The 14253-nt window shown below is 38.9% G+C and overlaps 1 protein-coding gene across 1 annotated transcript in view; it reads left to right on the top strand.

Annotated features, from left to right (window-relative positions):
- The window catches only part of CCDC146 (coiled-coil domain containing 146), a 122704-nt gene that overhangs the window by 76126 nt on the left and 32325 nt on the right, over nucleotides 1-14253 (top strand). Inside the window, exons 5-8 of the mRNA XM_034765982.1 lie at nucleotides 7713-7770; nucleotides 10204-10380; nucleotides 11497-11570; nucleotides 13326-13553. Coding sequence (XP_034621873.1) covers nucleotides 7713-7770; nucleotides 10204-10380; nucleotides 11497-11570; nucleotides 13326-13553 — 537 coding nt within the window. The remainder of the gene's footprint in view (nucleotides 1-7712; nucleotides 7771-10203; nucleotides 10381-11496; nucleotides 11571-13325; nucleotides 13554-14253) is intronic.

Genomic DNA, 14253 nt, shown 5'->3' with positions numbered 1-14253 from the left:
AAAAAGAACAGGAGTACTTGTGGCACCTTAGAGACTAACAAATTTATTAGAGCATAAGCTTTCGTGGACTACAACCCACTTCTTCGGATGCATATCATCCGAAGAAGTGGGTTGTAGCCCACGAAAGCTTATGTTAGTCTCTAAGGTGCCACAAGTACTCCTGTTCTTTTTTCATGATACAAATTGTATTTTAAATAGTAATCAATTGAATTGAAAAAGAGAGGTGTATGAAATATACAAGATTTATGTGACTATATTTCCTTTTGAAAATAATTTCCATTTCAAGCATAGGGGCTAATTGTACAACCCTTACACTGAGTAACTTCTTAGTCACACAAACAGTGCCACTGGAGTCAGCGGGGCTACTCACAGAAGTACTACTCCATGTGAAACAGGGATGCAGAATCAGACCTGACATTTTGTACAAGTCTGGAAAATTCTTTAACCTCTGGCAATTATTTAAGGATTAGCCATTCAGTTTAGTATAACTGATTTAAAGGCAAAGAGGTAAGCTTTTCTCTGTACTTTCCTACTACAAACTTTTCATCTGGTGGAGTTCAAGGTAAGGTTGTTAAAGACAGCAAGTAAGCAAGTCTGAACAACTAGTCCCTTGACTGTGTTCTTCAGCATGTGCAAGCTAAGCATATTTTGAAAGCCTTCCAGAAATCTCATGCTGGTGTCTTGTCATCTCTAATACATTCAAGTTATGGACATAGGGCCTGATCCAGGGAGATGCTGAACACCTTCTGTGGACTGTTAAACACTCTCAGCTACAGTCAATGGCAATTGAAGTGCTCAGCACCTTGCAGGATTGAATTCAGTGGTTTAAAATGTTCTGTTCTGGTTATTGTGTTTATTGGTTAACTAAAACAGATCTTTGTTGACAACTACCATTTATATTTCCTAACCACTCTTGACTTTATTTTTGTATTTTTATGGCAGTTTGCATCTGTAGACATCTCTCAGGGAAAAGTCTGGAATTTATTTCAGTTAAGTGTGTGTGTGTGTGTGTGTGTGTGTGTGTGTGTCTGTGTGTGTGTGTGTGTGTGTGTGTTTGAACAAACTATATCTACATTAGTTTTGCATGCATTTGTATTCATTGGCATCAAAATGAATAAAGGAGTATGAGTATAAGTGTCTGCATTCTCAAACACAAGTGCTTAGGCTTAAGGGTTCTGTTCTTTTTTGATTGTGTATGAGTTGTTCCAGTTGCCAAAATGATAAGACTTATAAGCGTGTAAAAATGAAGAACAGATTCACCAAAGGACATTATAGAAAACAGAATTAGAGAGACTGATGCCTAATTCCTTTGTATATTATTAATTTGTGTAGCACCAACAGTATGCTACGTGTTTTACAGACAGTTATGAAAATTAGGACCTGACTCAAACAGATTACAATATCCAGAGGCTAACGCTAAATGAGAAGGCTAAAATTACAAAGGCTAAAGAGTAAGGCCAAACAATAACTTTTAGAAAAGTAAAGCAATACAGTTTGAGAATAATGAAGCCAGAGAGAAATCTTAGATTTATGCAACTTGAAATAAACAGCTAAATCATGAGTGCACATGTAATGTGTATATGAAATTAATATTGTAAATGAAGTATTTAAAGTTTGACTCTACTTCATCTTTGGATTTTAATTTTTTTAAATTTAATATTTTAAATTAAATGTAATATCTCTTCTCTTATTCTTTCTCTTGCCCCTGGACTTGCTTTTCGTGAAAGCAGTGGGCATACTCAAGGGAATTATAACTTTTGTGTTTGCAACCCTCTGTTGCCACAGAATGTGAGGCATTAAAATCCTTTAACCTTAAAATGACAAAGCTTTTGCTGTGAACTTGCAATGGTACCACAGGAATCTGTCCTCATGAGAGAAGACTGTGATGAGAAAGGGAAATGGTGCCAACTTCTTTCTCCCCTACAGTTTTAAGATTGTCCTTGTGATCCTCCTGGTGTGATTTTAAAGAAGACACTCCCTTGCCTAGATTGCTAACGAGCACTGCAATACCCATTTAATTAGTTTTGGTGGCAGCTAAATATAGGCATGGGTACATTTTCAGAATGGGGATTTCAGTAATGGTGGTGTGATTATGCAAGCCCAAGAAATTCTAGTAGGTATCCACCTAAAGTGCCTCAGGGTTGTAAATTCCCCTTATTAGTTATGTATTTAGACAACCCCAATAACTCATTAGCTGTGTAAGTGAAAATATTCATTCATTTGTGTTCAAATAGCAAAGTACCCCCAAGGGAAAATTATAGGGTTCGGTTGTGGCATTTGGGCGCAGTGCATAGTAAGAGGAGCAGTACAGAGCCCCACCACAGAACCTGGGGGGAACACACTGGCTGCTACACCTGTCTACAAGGGGCAAGTCTTACATTCTCCCTACCCCTCTTTGGGGTACTGTGCATTCCAGGGGAATACAGAAGGAAAAGTCCCTGTGTCACACAAGGGGTAGTGGCAAAGGCTTTTTGCATTGTTTTCACTACACACACTCGCACTGTGTTTGGGCCAAGTATAGTCTGACCCATAATGACTTGTAAAAATAATACTAAATTAGGTCCTAGTTTTCAGGCTTCACTCGTAATAACAGGAGCAACGGTTGAAGACTCAGGATTTAAATACATATTATTTTATTTTCTTAAGGTCTGTATCCTGTAAGAGTTGTAATTTTTTCTATTACAAAGCAATTAATGAAAGATGCCATCTGAAATCTTGTGCTTTTGGCCCCAATTTGTCTTCCTTTCTTTTATTAAATAATCTTACGTCTGGATTTGTATATACTAACACATTCCTGCTAATTCATCAGGATGTTCTGACTCACTAGTACAATAGAATATTATAGCCAAAACCATATGTTTCCATTACTTCCATATCTGAAAAGCAATCAGTTGCTGCATATGAATATCCCATAAGAAACTTTTAGAATACATAACTGATTCCATGTCCAGACAGCAGTACCAAGAAGAATTCTACAAAAACAACAAGGAGTCTGGTGGCACGTTAAAGACTAACAGATAGCTTCTCAAGTAACATAAGATGCATTATAAATAGAGCAAATTAAGCAGATGGGGGAAATTCAGCAGACACCAACTGGAATGCATAATTCTACATGTTTAGACTGAAAGTTATTCCTGATTTTAAAAAGAACAGGAGTACTTGTGGCACCTTTAGAGACTAACAAATTTTTTACTTTTAGTCCTTTTGGTATGATGTCCATCTGTTTGCATTTTGAAAGGAAGATGATGTCTGTATCTGTATGAGTTTTTTCATGAAGTTGATGGATTTCCACTCCATACGGCCTTGCATAATGACAGGTTTGATCTCTCTGACCCATAAATTCCCTCTTCTGCAAAAGTGCATAGAGGGGAATAAGTTCAAGAGCTACAGCACCTGTGAAATCTGTCCCCAAATTCCTGGGACAAAAAATGCTACAGATGTTAGAGAATCATGGGTATCTGTTCCTCAGAACTTGTGGATCTTAAACAGCCTCACTGAGTGACTCTGCTTCCAAGATCACCTCCACCTCTCCCCAACCCCACCCCTTAGCAGTGCCAATTGCCAAGCTGCCATCGGCTGACAGACCATGGCTGTATTTGTTGACCACTCTTAGGGAACAATTGCAGAGTATGTATCTGCACTAATTGGTGAGAACAATTGTTACAATAAAAGTTATTTTTTCTCTTACAAAGCCAGCAGATAAAGATGCCACCTTTTTCTTTATAACAACCTGTTATGTATTTGAAGACTTATGTCCCGGCTCAGCCTTCTCTTCTTCAGACTAAACAAACCCATTTTTTCAGTCTTTTCTCGTAGGTCATGATTTCTAGACTTTTGAAAAATTAAACGTGGTCCTCTGTGTGGGCTAAGTGAAACAAAGCAGCATTAAACCAGCTGTTGCTGTGCATTATAACTGGAACAAGGGTAATATACAGAGTTTTTCTTTTATCCTCCAAGTGCATATGAAAGGGAGTTTTACATGCAGAGCAGGCTTTAAATGTTCATTTCATAATGACAATCAGGTCATTTCCTTTTTCAAGGTTTTATGCCACATGTCCCCAACTAAGTTTAACAGGTAACACAGGTCACATGGACAGCATTCAGAAACAAGCACTTAATGCTCCACTCCCACGCCTTTTTCATATATGTTTCATTGTCTGATACAAGAACAGTGATCCAATCAAAGGAAACCTCATGTTTATCCAATGTTTTCCATATTGAAATGAAATTTAATGTGGATAAATGTAAAGTAATGCACATTGGGAAAAATAATCCCAACCATACATACAATATGATGGGGGCTAATTTAGCTACAATTAATCAGGAAAAAGATCTTGGAATCATCGTAGATAGTTCTCTGAAGACGTCCACGCAGTGTGCAGCGGTAGTCAAAAAAGCAAACAGGATGTTAGGAATCATTAAAAAGGGGATAGAGAATAAGACAGAGAATATCTTATTGCCCTTCTATAAATCCATGGTACGGCCACATCTTGAACACTACAGATGTGGTCTCCTCATCTCAAAAAAGATACACTGGCATTAGAAAACGTTCAGAGAAGGGCAACTAAAATGATTAGGGGTTTGGAACTGGTCCCATATGAGGAGAGATTAAAGAGGCTGGGACTTTTCAGCTTGGAAAAGAGGAGACTAAGGGGAAATATGATAGAGGTACACCTCTACCCCAATATAACGCGACCCAATATAACATGAATTCGGATATAACATGGTAAAGCAACGCTCCGGATGGGCGGGGCTGCGCGCTCCAGCAGATCAAAGCAAGTTCGATATAACGCAGTTTCACCTATAACGCGGTAAGATTTTTTGGCTCCCGAAGACAGCGTTATATCAGGGTAGAGGTGTATATAAAATCATGAGTGATGTGGAGAAAGTGAATAAGGAAAAGTTATTTACTTGTTCCCATAATATAAGAACTAGGGGCCACCAAATGAAATTAATGGGCAGCAGGTTAAAACAAATAAAAGGAAGTTCTTCACACAGCACACAGTCAACTTGTGGAACTCCTTGCCTGAGGAGGTTGTGAAGGCTAGGACTATAACAGGGTTTAAAAGAGAACTGGATAAATTCATGGTGGTTAAGTCCATTAATGGCTATTAGCGAGGATGGGTAAGGAATGGTGTCCCTAGCCTCTGTTTGTCAGAGGGTGGTGATGGACGGCAGGAGAGAGATCATTTGATCATTACCTTTTAGGTTCACTTTCTCTGGGGCACTTGGCATTGGCCACTGTCGGTAGACAGGATACTGGGCTGGATGATGCTTTGGTCTGACCCAGTACGGCCATTCTTACGTTCTTATGTTCTTGTGTTCTTATATTGCCGTCTTAAAGTTCACAGAGTCTAAAACTACACAGTCCAACAGAATTATGTTTAATTTCACTTCACATTCACATTCTGATTTGCTTAAAACAGCCAGTATGTTGAGAACATATCTATCTTCCTGCATCTGTGATCTTATTAGTGACAATGCTGATCCCATCACAAGTCTTCAGCTTTTCTTTAATTTCATTTACATGATTATCAAATACTCTTGGCAAGTAGAATGCTGTATATGGCTCAAACCTGGTGCGATTCCAACATTTCACAGGTTACATTCTAAATACTTCTTTAGGCTTATATGATCAAGGGTTTTCAGTGTCAGATTCACTGCACAGAAAGCCTCAGTAAGCTTAAAAAGCTCTGTCCATCTATGAAGTTGTTCAGCTGTTTGTCTATGAGTTGTTCACCTCAAACATCTAGACCCCATATTTTTGCACATTTTGTTTGCTGCTCTTTTCAAATTTCCAAGCCTTTGCTTTACATTTGTGGGATGCTGTCTCCAAATGTTTTATCTCAACTTACCTTATGACTGTTATCTCCTGATATGTTACATGTAGAACAAAATAATAAACCTCCACTTTCGTGGAAGATATTTTAGGGATATTGTGCAGATCACTCCCTTGTACTTATGCTTGATGTTTTACTCATCATCATCATCATAGCTGTAGACTAAATCCTCTGTGTCTGCAACATAGTACCATGCTTGTAATGTTGCTAAGGAAGGCATCCGAGCTGGTCAAACATAAAGATATAATGTGTTTTTAATAGTTACATGAATTATGTAACATCATTTCATGTAATGCATGCTACTGTTAAAACCACATTTTTCAAGTAGTCAAGTTCAATGCACTTCGTTAAAATCCTGAACACACAGAAAAATCCCAGACACAAAAAAAGCCATGGACACAAAGAAAAATCATGGTATCAATGACATTTTTTCCCACCATGACAAACCTGCAGCCTTCAATCATAACATATGACAACCATTATGAAGATGACCTCAACAGTAGAACATTCACATGGGTGAATAAAAATGAGTGGAACCTTAAATCAGTGTCCATGATAGCTAAAACCAGATTCAAGGGTGAAAGTAACATTCAGAACTTACCGGTATGGGGGCCCGGCTCTGGGCCCCTGGAAGGGGTGGGGCCTCTGGCGAAAGGGATGGGGCTGGGGGGGGGGTCAGCCTCCCCCAGCCAGCCCATCTGCGCTGCCTGGCTCTGGCGGTGATTTAAAGGGTTGGGGCTCTGGCTGCTGCCGTGGTAGCAGCGGCAGTGGCCGGGAGCCCCGGGCCCTTTAAAATTGCTGGCCCCGGGGCAGCTGCCCCTTTTGCCCCCGCCCCGTAGGCGGCCCGGGGGGGTGGAGACAGGAGAAACGACATTAAAGCGCTGCCACAGCAGTGCTTTAAGGAGGGTCCTTAAAAAGTTGTTGTGGTAGCGCTTTAACGTAGGCTTGTTCGTGCCAGTACTGGCGGCCACTTCTTACTGGTACGCTGTACTGGACATACCGGCCTACTTTCACCCCTGACCAGATTAAATACAACACTCATTGTACCCACATTACTTTATGGCTGTGAAACATGAGTACTGAAAAAGCATCTGGAGCAAAAGCTGCAACATTTGAAAGGAGTTGATTGCACCATATCCTAGGCATGACAAGACTAAATAGACCAAGAAATTATGATATCTGTAGAAGACTGAAAGTACATTGTGTGACTACAATCATAAAAAGCATGCCTGAACAGAGAGGACGTGAATGTTCAAGGAGGCAATGGTATAACAGTATATAAAACCATCCAGGCAACACCCCAACTAGGTTAAATGGTGGCTCAAAATAGATGTGATTGGAATCTGTTTATAATCTTGGCCCTACCCATCCTTGGTGTTGGAAAAAGATGATAAGCATGTTGATGGTGAAGATAGTCTTTATGCTAGAGTGTGCAGTTTTTTGCATGCACTTGTTAGTAAATGCTCTTCTACAGTTTATCTCCTTCAATATCTATTTTTTTAAAACCACATGTTTTTTATTTCAGTTTTATAAAAGAGTTCAGAAAGTGCCCTGAGATATGAAAAACATCTCTGAGGTCTTTTTAGGTATCTGTGCTCTAATTCTGTCTTGATATTTGAATTATTCTTTATGCACCAGATTTTGCAATGAAACTTAGATCTATATAATGAAATTTGGTTTTTGTACACTTGTAACATCTAGATCAATGTTATGGTAAGACTGACCTAAATTCAGTTTTCAAATGGTATCCAAATCGTCACAGATGTTATTTCACTTCACTTTTTAATGTTGGATAGCATGGACTGTTAAAGGTCTCTTTTCATTGCTTTGCATATTGCCAATGTGCTGATCTCTATGACGATTTTTCTGTAGTTTACAAGAAGACAAAAGACTCCTGCAACGGGAATATGAGAGAATCCCCAAGCAAGGTGTAAGTATGAAATACACCTCACTAAAAAAAGTCATGTTTTGTGTCCTGTTGGATAGCATGTAAAATAAGAAAACTATGCAGATGAAGATACTATTGTAAAAACTAAAACAGTAGATTTTTGTAACATCTGGAATATGTGGAAAAATTAAGAGGTGGAATTCAAAGGAAAGGCTGTGTTGTGTCATTCACTTTTGAGAACCTTAGGACAAACACTAAATATTTAACTTATAAAGACATTTATGGATAGATGTCCTGAGAGAAACCATTCAAATTACAATTCTAACAATTCATAGGGAAAATATTGAAGTAGTACTTCTGGAGGAATTCTACGCCACTGCGTGGTTACAGAATTCATGTCATCCACAGATTGCTTTGCTTCCCTGAAGCAAAATGACTTTGGAGGGGAAGCAAAAGGAAGCTGCAAGAGCAGTCACTCACCCCTCCTCAGCAGCCCGGAGCAGCTGGTGCAGAAATCAGTGCAGGGGAGGAGGGATTGTGCATACGTGCGGGGGAGATGTCACTGCTGGGCATGCATGCGAGTGTGCAGGTGAGCAAACGAGGGTGGTATAAAGGAGCCTTATTGTAAATGACACTACAGCCTTATAAATGCTTATGATGCTTTAGTGATTAGAACTGGTTTAAGTTTTCAGACTGAAAAATTTTCCTTTCAAAATGTGCTCCATGAACTGTTTACTACTGACCTTTCTGGAGACTGTCAGTAGCCAATACAAATTGTGAGTTTGATACCTCCGCCCTCATTTGCTCTTCAGTTGCCTACGATTGTAATACTGAGCATATGGCTGCATATATTTGTTGACTAATAACTAGAAATAAAGGATCAAACTTAGCTACATTATTATTAGACAAAGGGGGTTTGAGGATTTCCTCCAGTGCTCCCCCCTCTCATTCTCCATCCATTGTATTGTAGTTTAAATAAATTCCCAGAATTTTGAAGAATTTTAAAATATTGTGAACAGAATTTTAAATTTTTTTGTGCAGAATTCCCCCAGGAGTAAAGTAGTAACAAATTATATTTCATATCATATCCTATAATACATATATCATTCAGAAGAACTAATCTTAATCCTTTGTTACAATATTATTCCCTTTCCCAAAAATATAAAAGAGGTCTATATATCCTGGTTGCTTTTCTGATCATCTTAATCCTCCCACTATGCTCAGAATTTATTTTTCTTCCATTCAAACAAAACCAGTGGTGTTTGTTTCATGAAATTGCCCATCATCTCATTAAAGGCCTGATTCTGCAATTCTTGCACATTTTGAGTAAAAAACACTCAATAGTTAATAATTGTAACAAAAGGTAAATAACATTCAGCATGTGCAAGACTACAAATTCAAGATCAGTATTTGGGATAGAGGGATGTACAGCTTTTTCTGGTGAAAAATCCAGATGAACATTGCAGATGGTTCCTTCTGGTTCCAGCTGGCTGACCAGGTTAAGAGCAGCGGATCTATTCACTTAGAGGTTCCTGGCACTGCAGATTATTGGAGCTTCTGGTCTTACAGTTAAAACCAATAGTGTTCTTAGCGTATGAGCAACGTGATGCAGGTGGCACATAACCAGGCTTCATCACCGAATTTGGTCGGCTGGTTGGATCATTAGCTTCCTCGGCCTGAGCCAGGTACTGGCCGGGAGCATGATATAGTAACCAACAAGAGCCAGTTGAAGGATTGTAATCATTTTTACTGGAATATTCTAGACTTTTACTTTTAGTTTGCCACTTTGAATCCAGCCCAGGTTGGTAGTGGCCGAAATTTAGCATCTACTGCCTATACAGCGGCCTTTCTGAAATGAGCATTACAGTTGATGTTAAATGGACTATTGGCACAAAGCCCAAAGTCTGTACAGACATGGAAATTGAACTTCTGCTCTCACTAATAGCGTTGTCCTTCCATGTCAGAGTTGAGACATGATGATGGAGCAGTGTAGGGTAGTTAGCACTGCTGCTGCTTGTTTGAATCTGTTCTATGGGTGAATAGAGGTCTTATGGGCTATCAAGCCAAGCCTTATAAAAGAAGTAAATTATCAGAACAATAGGAAGAGCTAAGACAGTATGTATGTATATGAGAAAATATCTTTAAGAGTAATATTTATTTTAAAATTTAAATTTAACTTACAACAAAATATAAAAGAAAATTTGGTGGAAATATGATGGAACCAAAGAATTCTAGGAGTTTTCGTAATCGTGAAATAGGAAAACTAAACTCATGTGAATATGCAAAAATACCAAAGTAATACACAGTCCATTCAGGCTTCTCAGTCTTCTAAAGAAAAGGTGCACTTCTGTAATGAAAATCCATAAATTATTAAACAAACAATACAATATTTTTAAACAATTGTAAGCAAGAAATGCACTTCCCCCCAAAACCAAACAAATTTGAGATACCTGATCTTTGACTTTACTTTTAAAGGAGACAGAAAAGAAAATGAAAGTGGTGAAAGAAAACTGTGAAGAGCTCCGTAAAGAAACAATCCAAAGGAGAATGGAAATTAAAGCATTGAAGGAAGATGTGACATCCAAGCAAAGGCTGATGTTAAGAGAACAGAAAGAAGTAGAGGAACTTCTTGAGCAGCAGGATGATTTAAAAGTAACATAAGAATGCGTATATAAGTATGTGTGTGTATATGTGTGTGTGTGTGCGCGCATGCACATGCTCAGGGAAACACATTGAATATTCTGAATACTTCTGCTGTCATTCGAGTATGTACTGGCATCAGAAGGCATGACATCACAAAATGCAGCATTAGTCAATAACTATGTATCATGCTGCCATACCATTCCCACAAGTAGCCATATGGGAAATTATAGGCATAAGACTGACAACAAGTAGCTTTCATAATGGTTAGACCTCTTAGGCTAATTTCAGGTATATAGATATTAATGGAAAAGCCAGAACACAGTATTCTGTGAATTATAATTAGAGCAGATCAGGAATTTTCAGTCAATCTTTTTTGATGGAAAATGTAGTTTCTGCAAAATTTTCTACAGGACATTTTCAATTTTGCTGAAACTTTTTGATTTTTCCATCAAGAAAATATGAAAATAAAATCAGTAATTTTCAATAAACAAACACACACTCACACACACACACACACACACACACACACACACAAGATTGAGACCTAAGATAGGTAAAATTCAGAAAACGTGGATCAGTGAAAGGTTTGAGGTCAGATATTTCATGAACCAGGATGGCTGGAAATAGGAGCTTAATAGCATTGGAAAAGCAGGGCTTCCAGTCTTTCAGAAGGATACACAGCACTTCCTTCCAGACATGTCAGATCTTGAAATATTGGACCTTAACAATGTGAAATTTGTATGTATAGAAAAGGTATTTTAGGTCATTTTTAGAGTGTTTTGTGGCTTTCTCTGAGCTCTGCACCTATGCTTGGACCCTGGTCAGCACAGATTTGCCCTAAGAATTGGAGCTAGATTTTCTGGTGCTCCTTGTCACAGAAAATCTAGGCCTATATATTTATAGCATATGTACATTATTTGTGAGTTATGCAAATATAATTTTGCATATTGTTGCACTAGTCAGTAATAAAAATTGCAGCTGTGTTCTTTTTTGGGACAAACTCATGTTATTGAAAAACACACATTTCTGTTCTGGGTCATATTAGTAGTTCAAAGAAAATGGTAGTTCTCTGAAATTACGTGAAATTTAGAGCCTGTTGGTCTAACATTTTTGTTTTATTACTAGGATGAGCTAGTCCGCCTTCATGCTATTCCTGTCCAGCTTGGAAAAGAAATGGACAAGATAAAACGCAAAACATTGTATGTTTTTAAATGTACCTAACTAAAATCTTTTCATTTTATTTTTATTATTTGTTTTCTCAGTAATATCTCAGTATATAGACAACTAACAACGTTTAAGTTCTTGATACAAAATTCTGATCAATACAGATACAGTGTGTCCATAATCTACTTAATGAGCAATATCCATGAAACTGAATCAAAAGGTATAGCACCAGCAGGGAAACATATTTTAGACTTGAAAACAACAATAAAAAAGGTTTTGGAATAAAAACCATTGGTCACAAACCATTCAAATGTCTATTGATACTGCATATTAAGATGGTTGATATCAGATACTACACAGAGCTTACCTGATATCCCACAGATTTTTTTTCAAATGTGGAACAATACTAAAGATCTAAGTTGATGGTGTAATCTAGTACCTAACACTTTTAAACACATGCCAGTCCTCAGCTGTTGAACATTAGCATAAGACCATTGGCTACGATAGAACTACATCAGTTTTCACCAGCTGAGGATCATGTTGTGAAATTACCCTAGCATCCAGATTTTCTGGGAGCAAGTATTTAGTTACAGCGTTCTGATCCTAGTCTTCCTATACAAATTATTTGGTCTAATGCTTTAAATCAGTTAGATAATATCCACTCATCATCTGTTACGTTTTCCTCCTGATTCCTTACAGTCAATGGCAGGTTTCTCTGTTTCTACATTGGCTAATTGGTACAGTAAAGAATGAGATATACTGGTCAAAGAAAAGCATACTTGTGTGAAATGCATCCAATTGCAATTTGGCCAGGGCCGGCTCCAGGCACCAGCCCAGCAAGCAGGTGCTTGGGGCGGCCCCTCGAAGGGGGCGGCACATCCGGCTCTTTGGCGGTAATTCGGCGGCGGGTCCGTCAGTCCGTGTCGGAGGGAAGGACCTACCGCCGAAGAATGAAGCGACGGCGTTAGAGTTCGCGATCGCGGCTTTTTTTTTTTTTTTTTGCTTGGGGCGGCAAAAACTATGGAGCCGGCCCTGAATTTGGCTACCTTTTCTTAAAACACCTAGTGGCCAAATTGCTATCCTAAATGAGCTTTCTTTGTACCTTATTAACCTATTATATTACACTGAAGTTTATTCTATCTCCTGACTGCATTCTCTACCATTAATTATTTTTCTGATGTTACATTTTTGTAAATAATTCCTTGCCTCTGCTCAATTATTTAATTTAAAAAACTATACATCCCTTTTCTTTTTCTTTCTTCGTTACCTATTTGTGTGTGTCCAGTTATCTAATTTCTTTGAACAAAAGCTGATTTCACATGCATATTGCCAAGCTGTACTGTGGCAGAGCTATAGATTTGGGAATGGCTTGCTGCAAAAATACACATTTGAACCTAAACTCTAACTTGTGCTGTACTGGTGCTCAAATGAAAGAAGAAGGTGGATAAAGCCCAAAAGGGAGAACTGCCCACTGTAACAAATCATCAGGAGCATGTGGTCTGAAGTCAATCCTCCAGTCACTTGGCATGCTGTCACCAATGAGCTTTAGCTAAGAGTACATGATGCCCTGTTCAGAGGAGCAGCAAAATGCGCTTCAGAATACTATCCCCATAGCCACGAGGACTCCTGTCCAGGCCAACAGAACAGTTGTAGCAGAAGAGATGCTGAGCAATAGTTCTGCCTCTGCTCACTGCAGCGGGAATTACAGGATTTGGTCTTTGGTCTGTATTTCTAGAGCTGGATCCATTTTTACAGATGTGATATTATACTGTTTTAAAATGTGTTCTCAGAGATGCAGAGAAGAAGAAAAAAATTCTCGTTGACCATGTTCAGGAGTTAAATGATGCCCTAAAAAAAATGGAAAAAAAGAGTGAAGAAGTATTGGAAGAAAAGGAAGATGTAATGAAGGAATTGGATGGAAAACGAGCTTTGCTTGAAAGCAAAGAGCGAGAATTCAACCATTTGACAAAGTTACTAGAAATGAGCAAAGAGAATGAAGCAACAGCCCTGGCAGACAGGTTAGAATAGAAGGCAAGAGCCTTGTACTCAGAAATGGTCTGAGTGAGCACTCATCTATTCTGAATGAATTATTCTTTTCTTGGTTATTGCTTTAAATAGTTTTATTATTGACTTCATAAAATCACACTATTTAACATTACCCTAATTTCACCATGGATTTATATAATTTCTGTTTATTGAGTTACGTTGCTGATCAAAACCTGATGTTATCATAGAAGAGAGAAATGCAGGAAGGGTCTGTCGAAAGCCCATTGAACTGCATGGGACAGCTCATTGATTCAGTGGACATTGGATCAGGCCCTACATGAGAATCCACAAAACTGAGGCTGATGACTCAATCTTCCACTGTGCCTGAGCAAAGATTGGTTTCAGAGGAGAGGGGTGCTGACAAAGGCCCACTTCTGGCTCCCTGATTCTTCTGTGTCCTCCAGAAAAGAATTGGGTATAGAAGAGCCTTGCTCTGCCAAACCTCCTCTCCTCAATTCACCTCCTGATCACCTGACATGATCACCACCTGACCCACCTCCTCCTGACCCCTGACATCCTCCCTCCCCACTTACACTGGGCAGCACAGCTTTGGTGGAAGAGGCGGCAACAGCAGGTGGCAAAGCTGGCACGGGGGTGGGGGAGCAGAGCCACCTCTACCAGCTTTACAACAGCCAGAGATTCCCAGTATCACCAACCAGAAGTGTTCAAACA

This window comes from Trachemys scripta, chromosome 1 (assembly GCF_013100865.1).
Source record: "Trachemys scripta elegans isolate TJP31775 chromosome 1, CAS_Tse_1.0, whole genome shotgun sequence".
NCBI lineage: Eukaryota > Metazoa > Chordata > Testudines > Emydidae > Trachemys > Trachemys scripta.
Note: the sequence above shows the minus strand (reverse complement) of the source record. Positions and strands in the feature narration are given on the sequence as shown.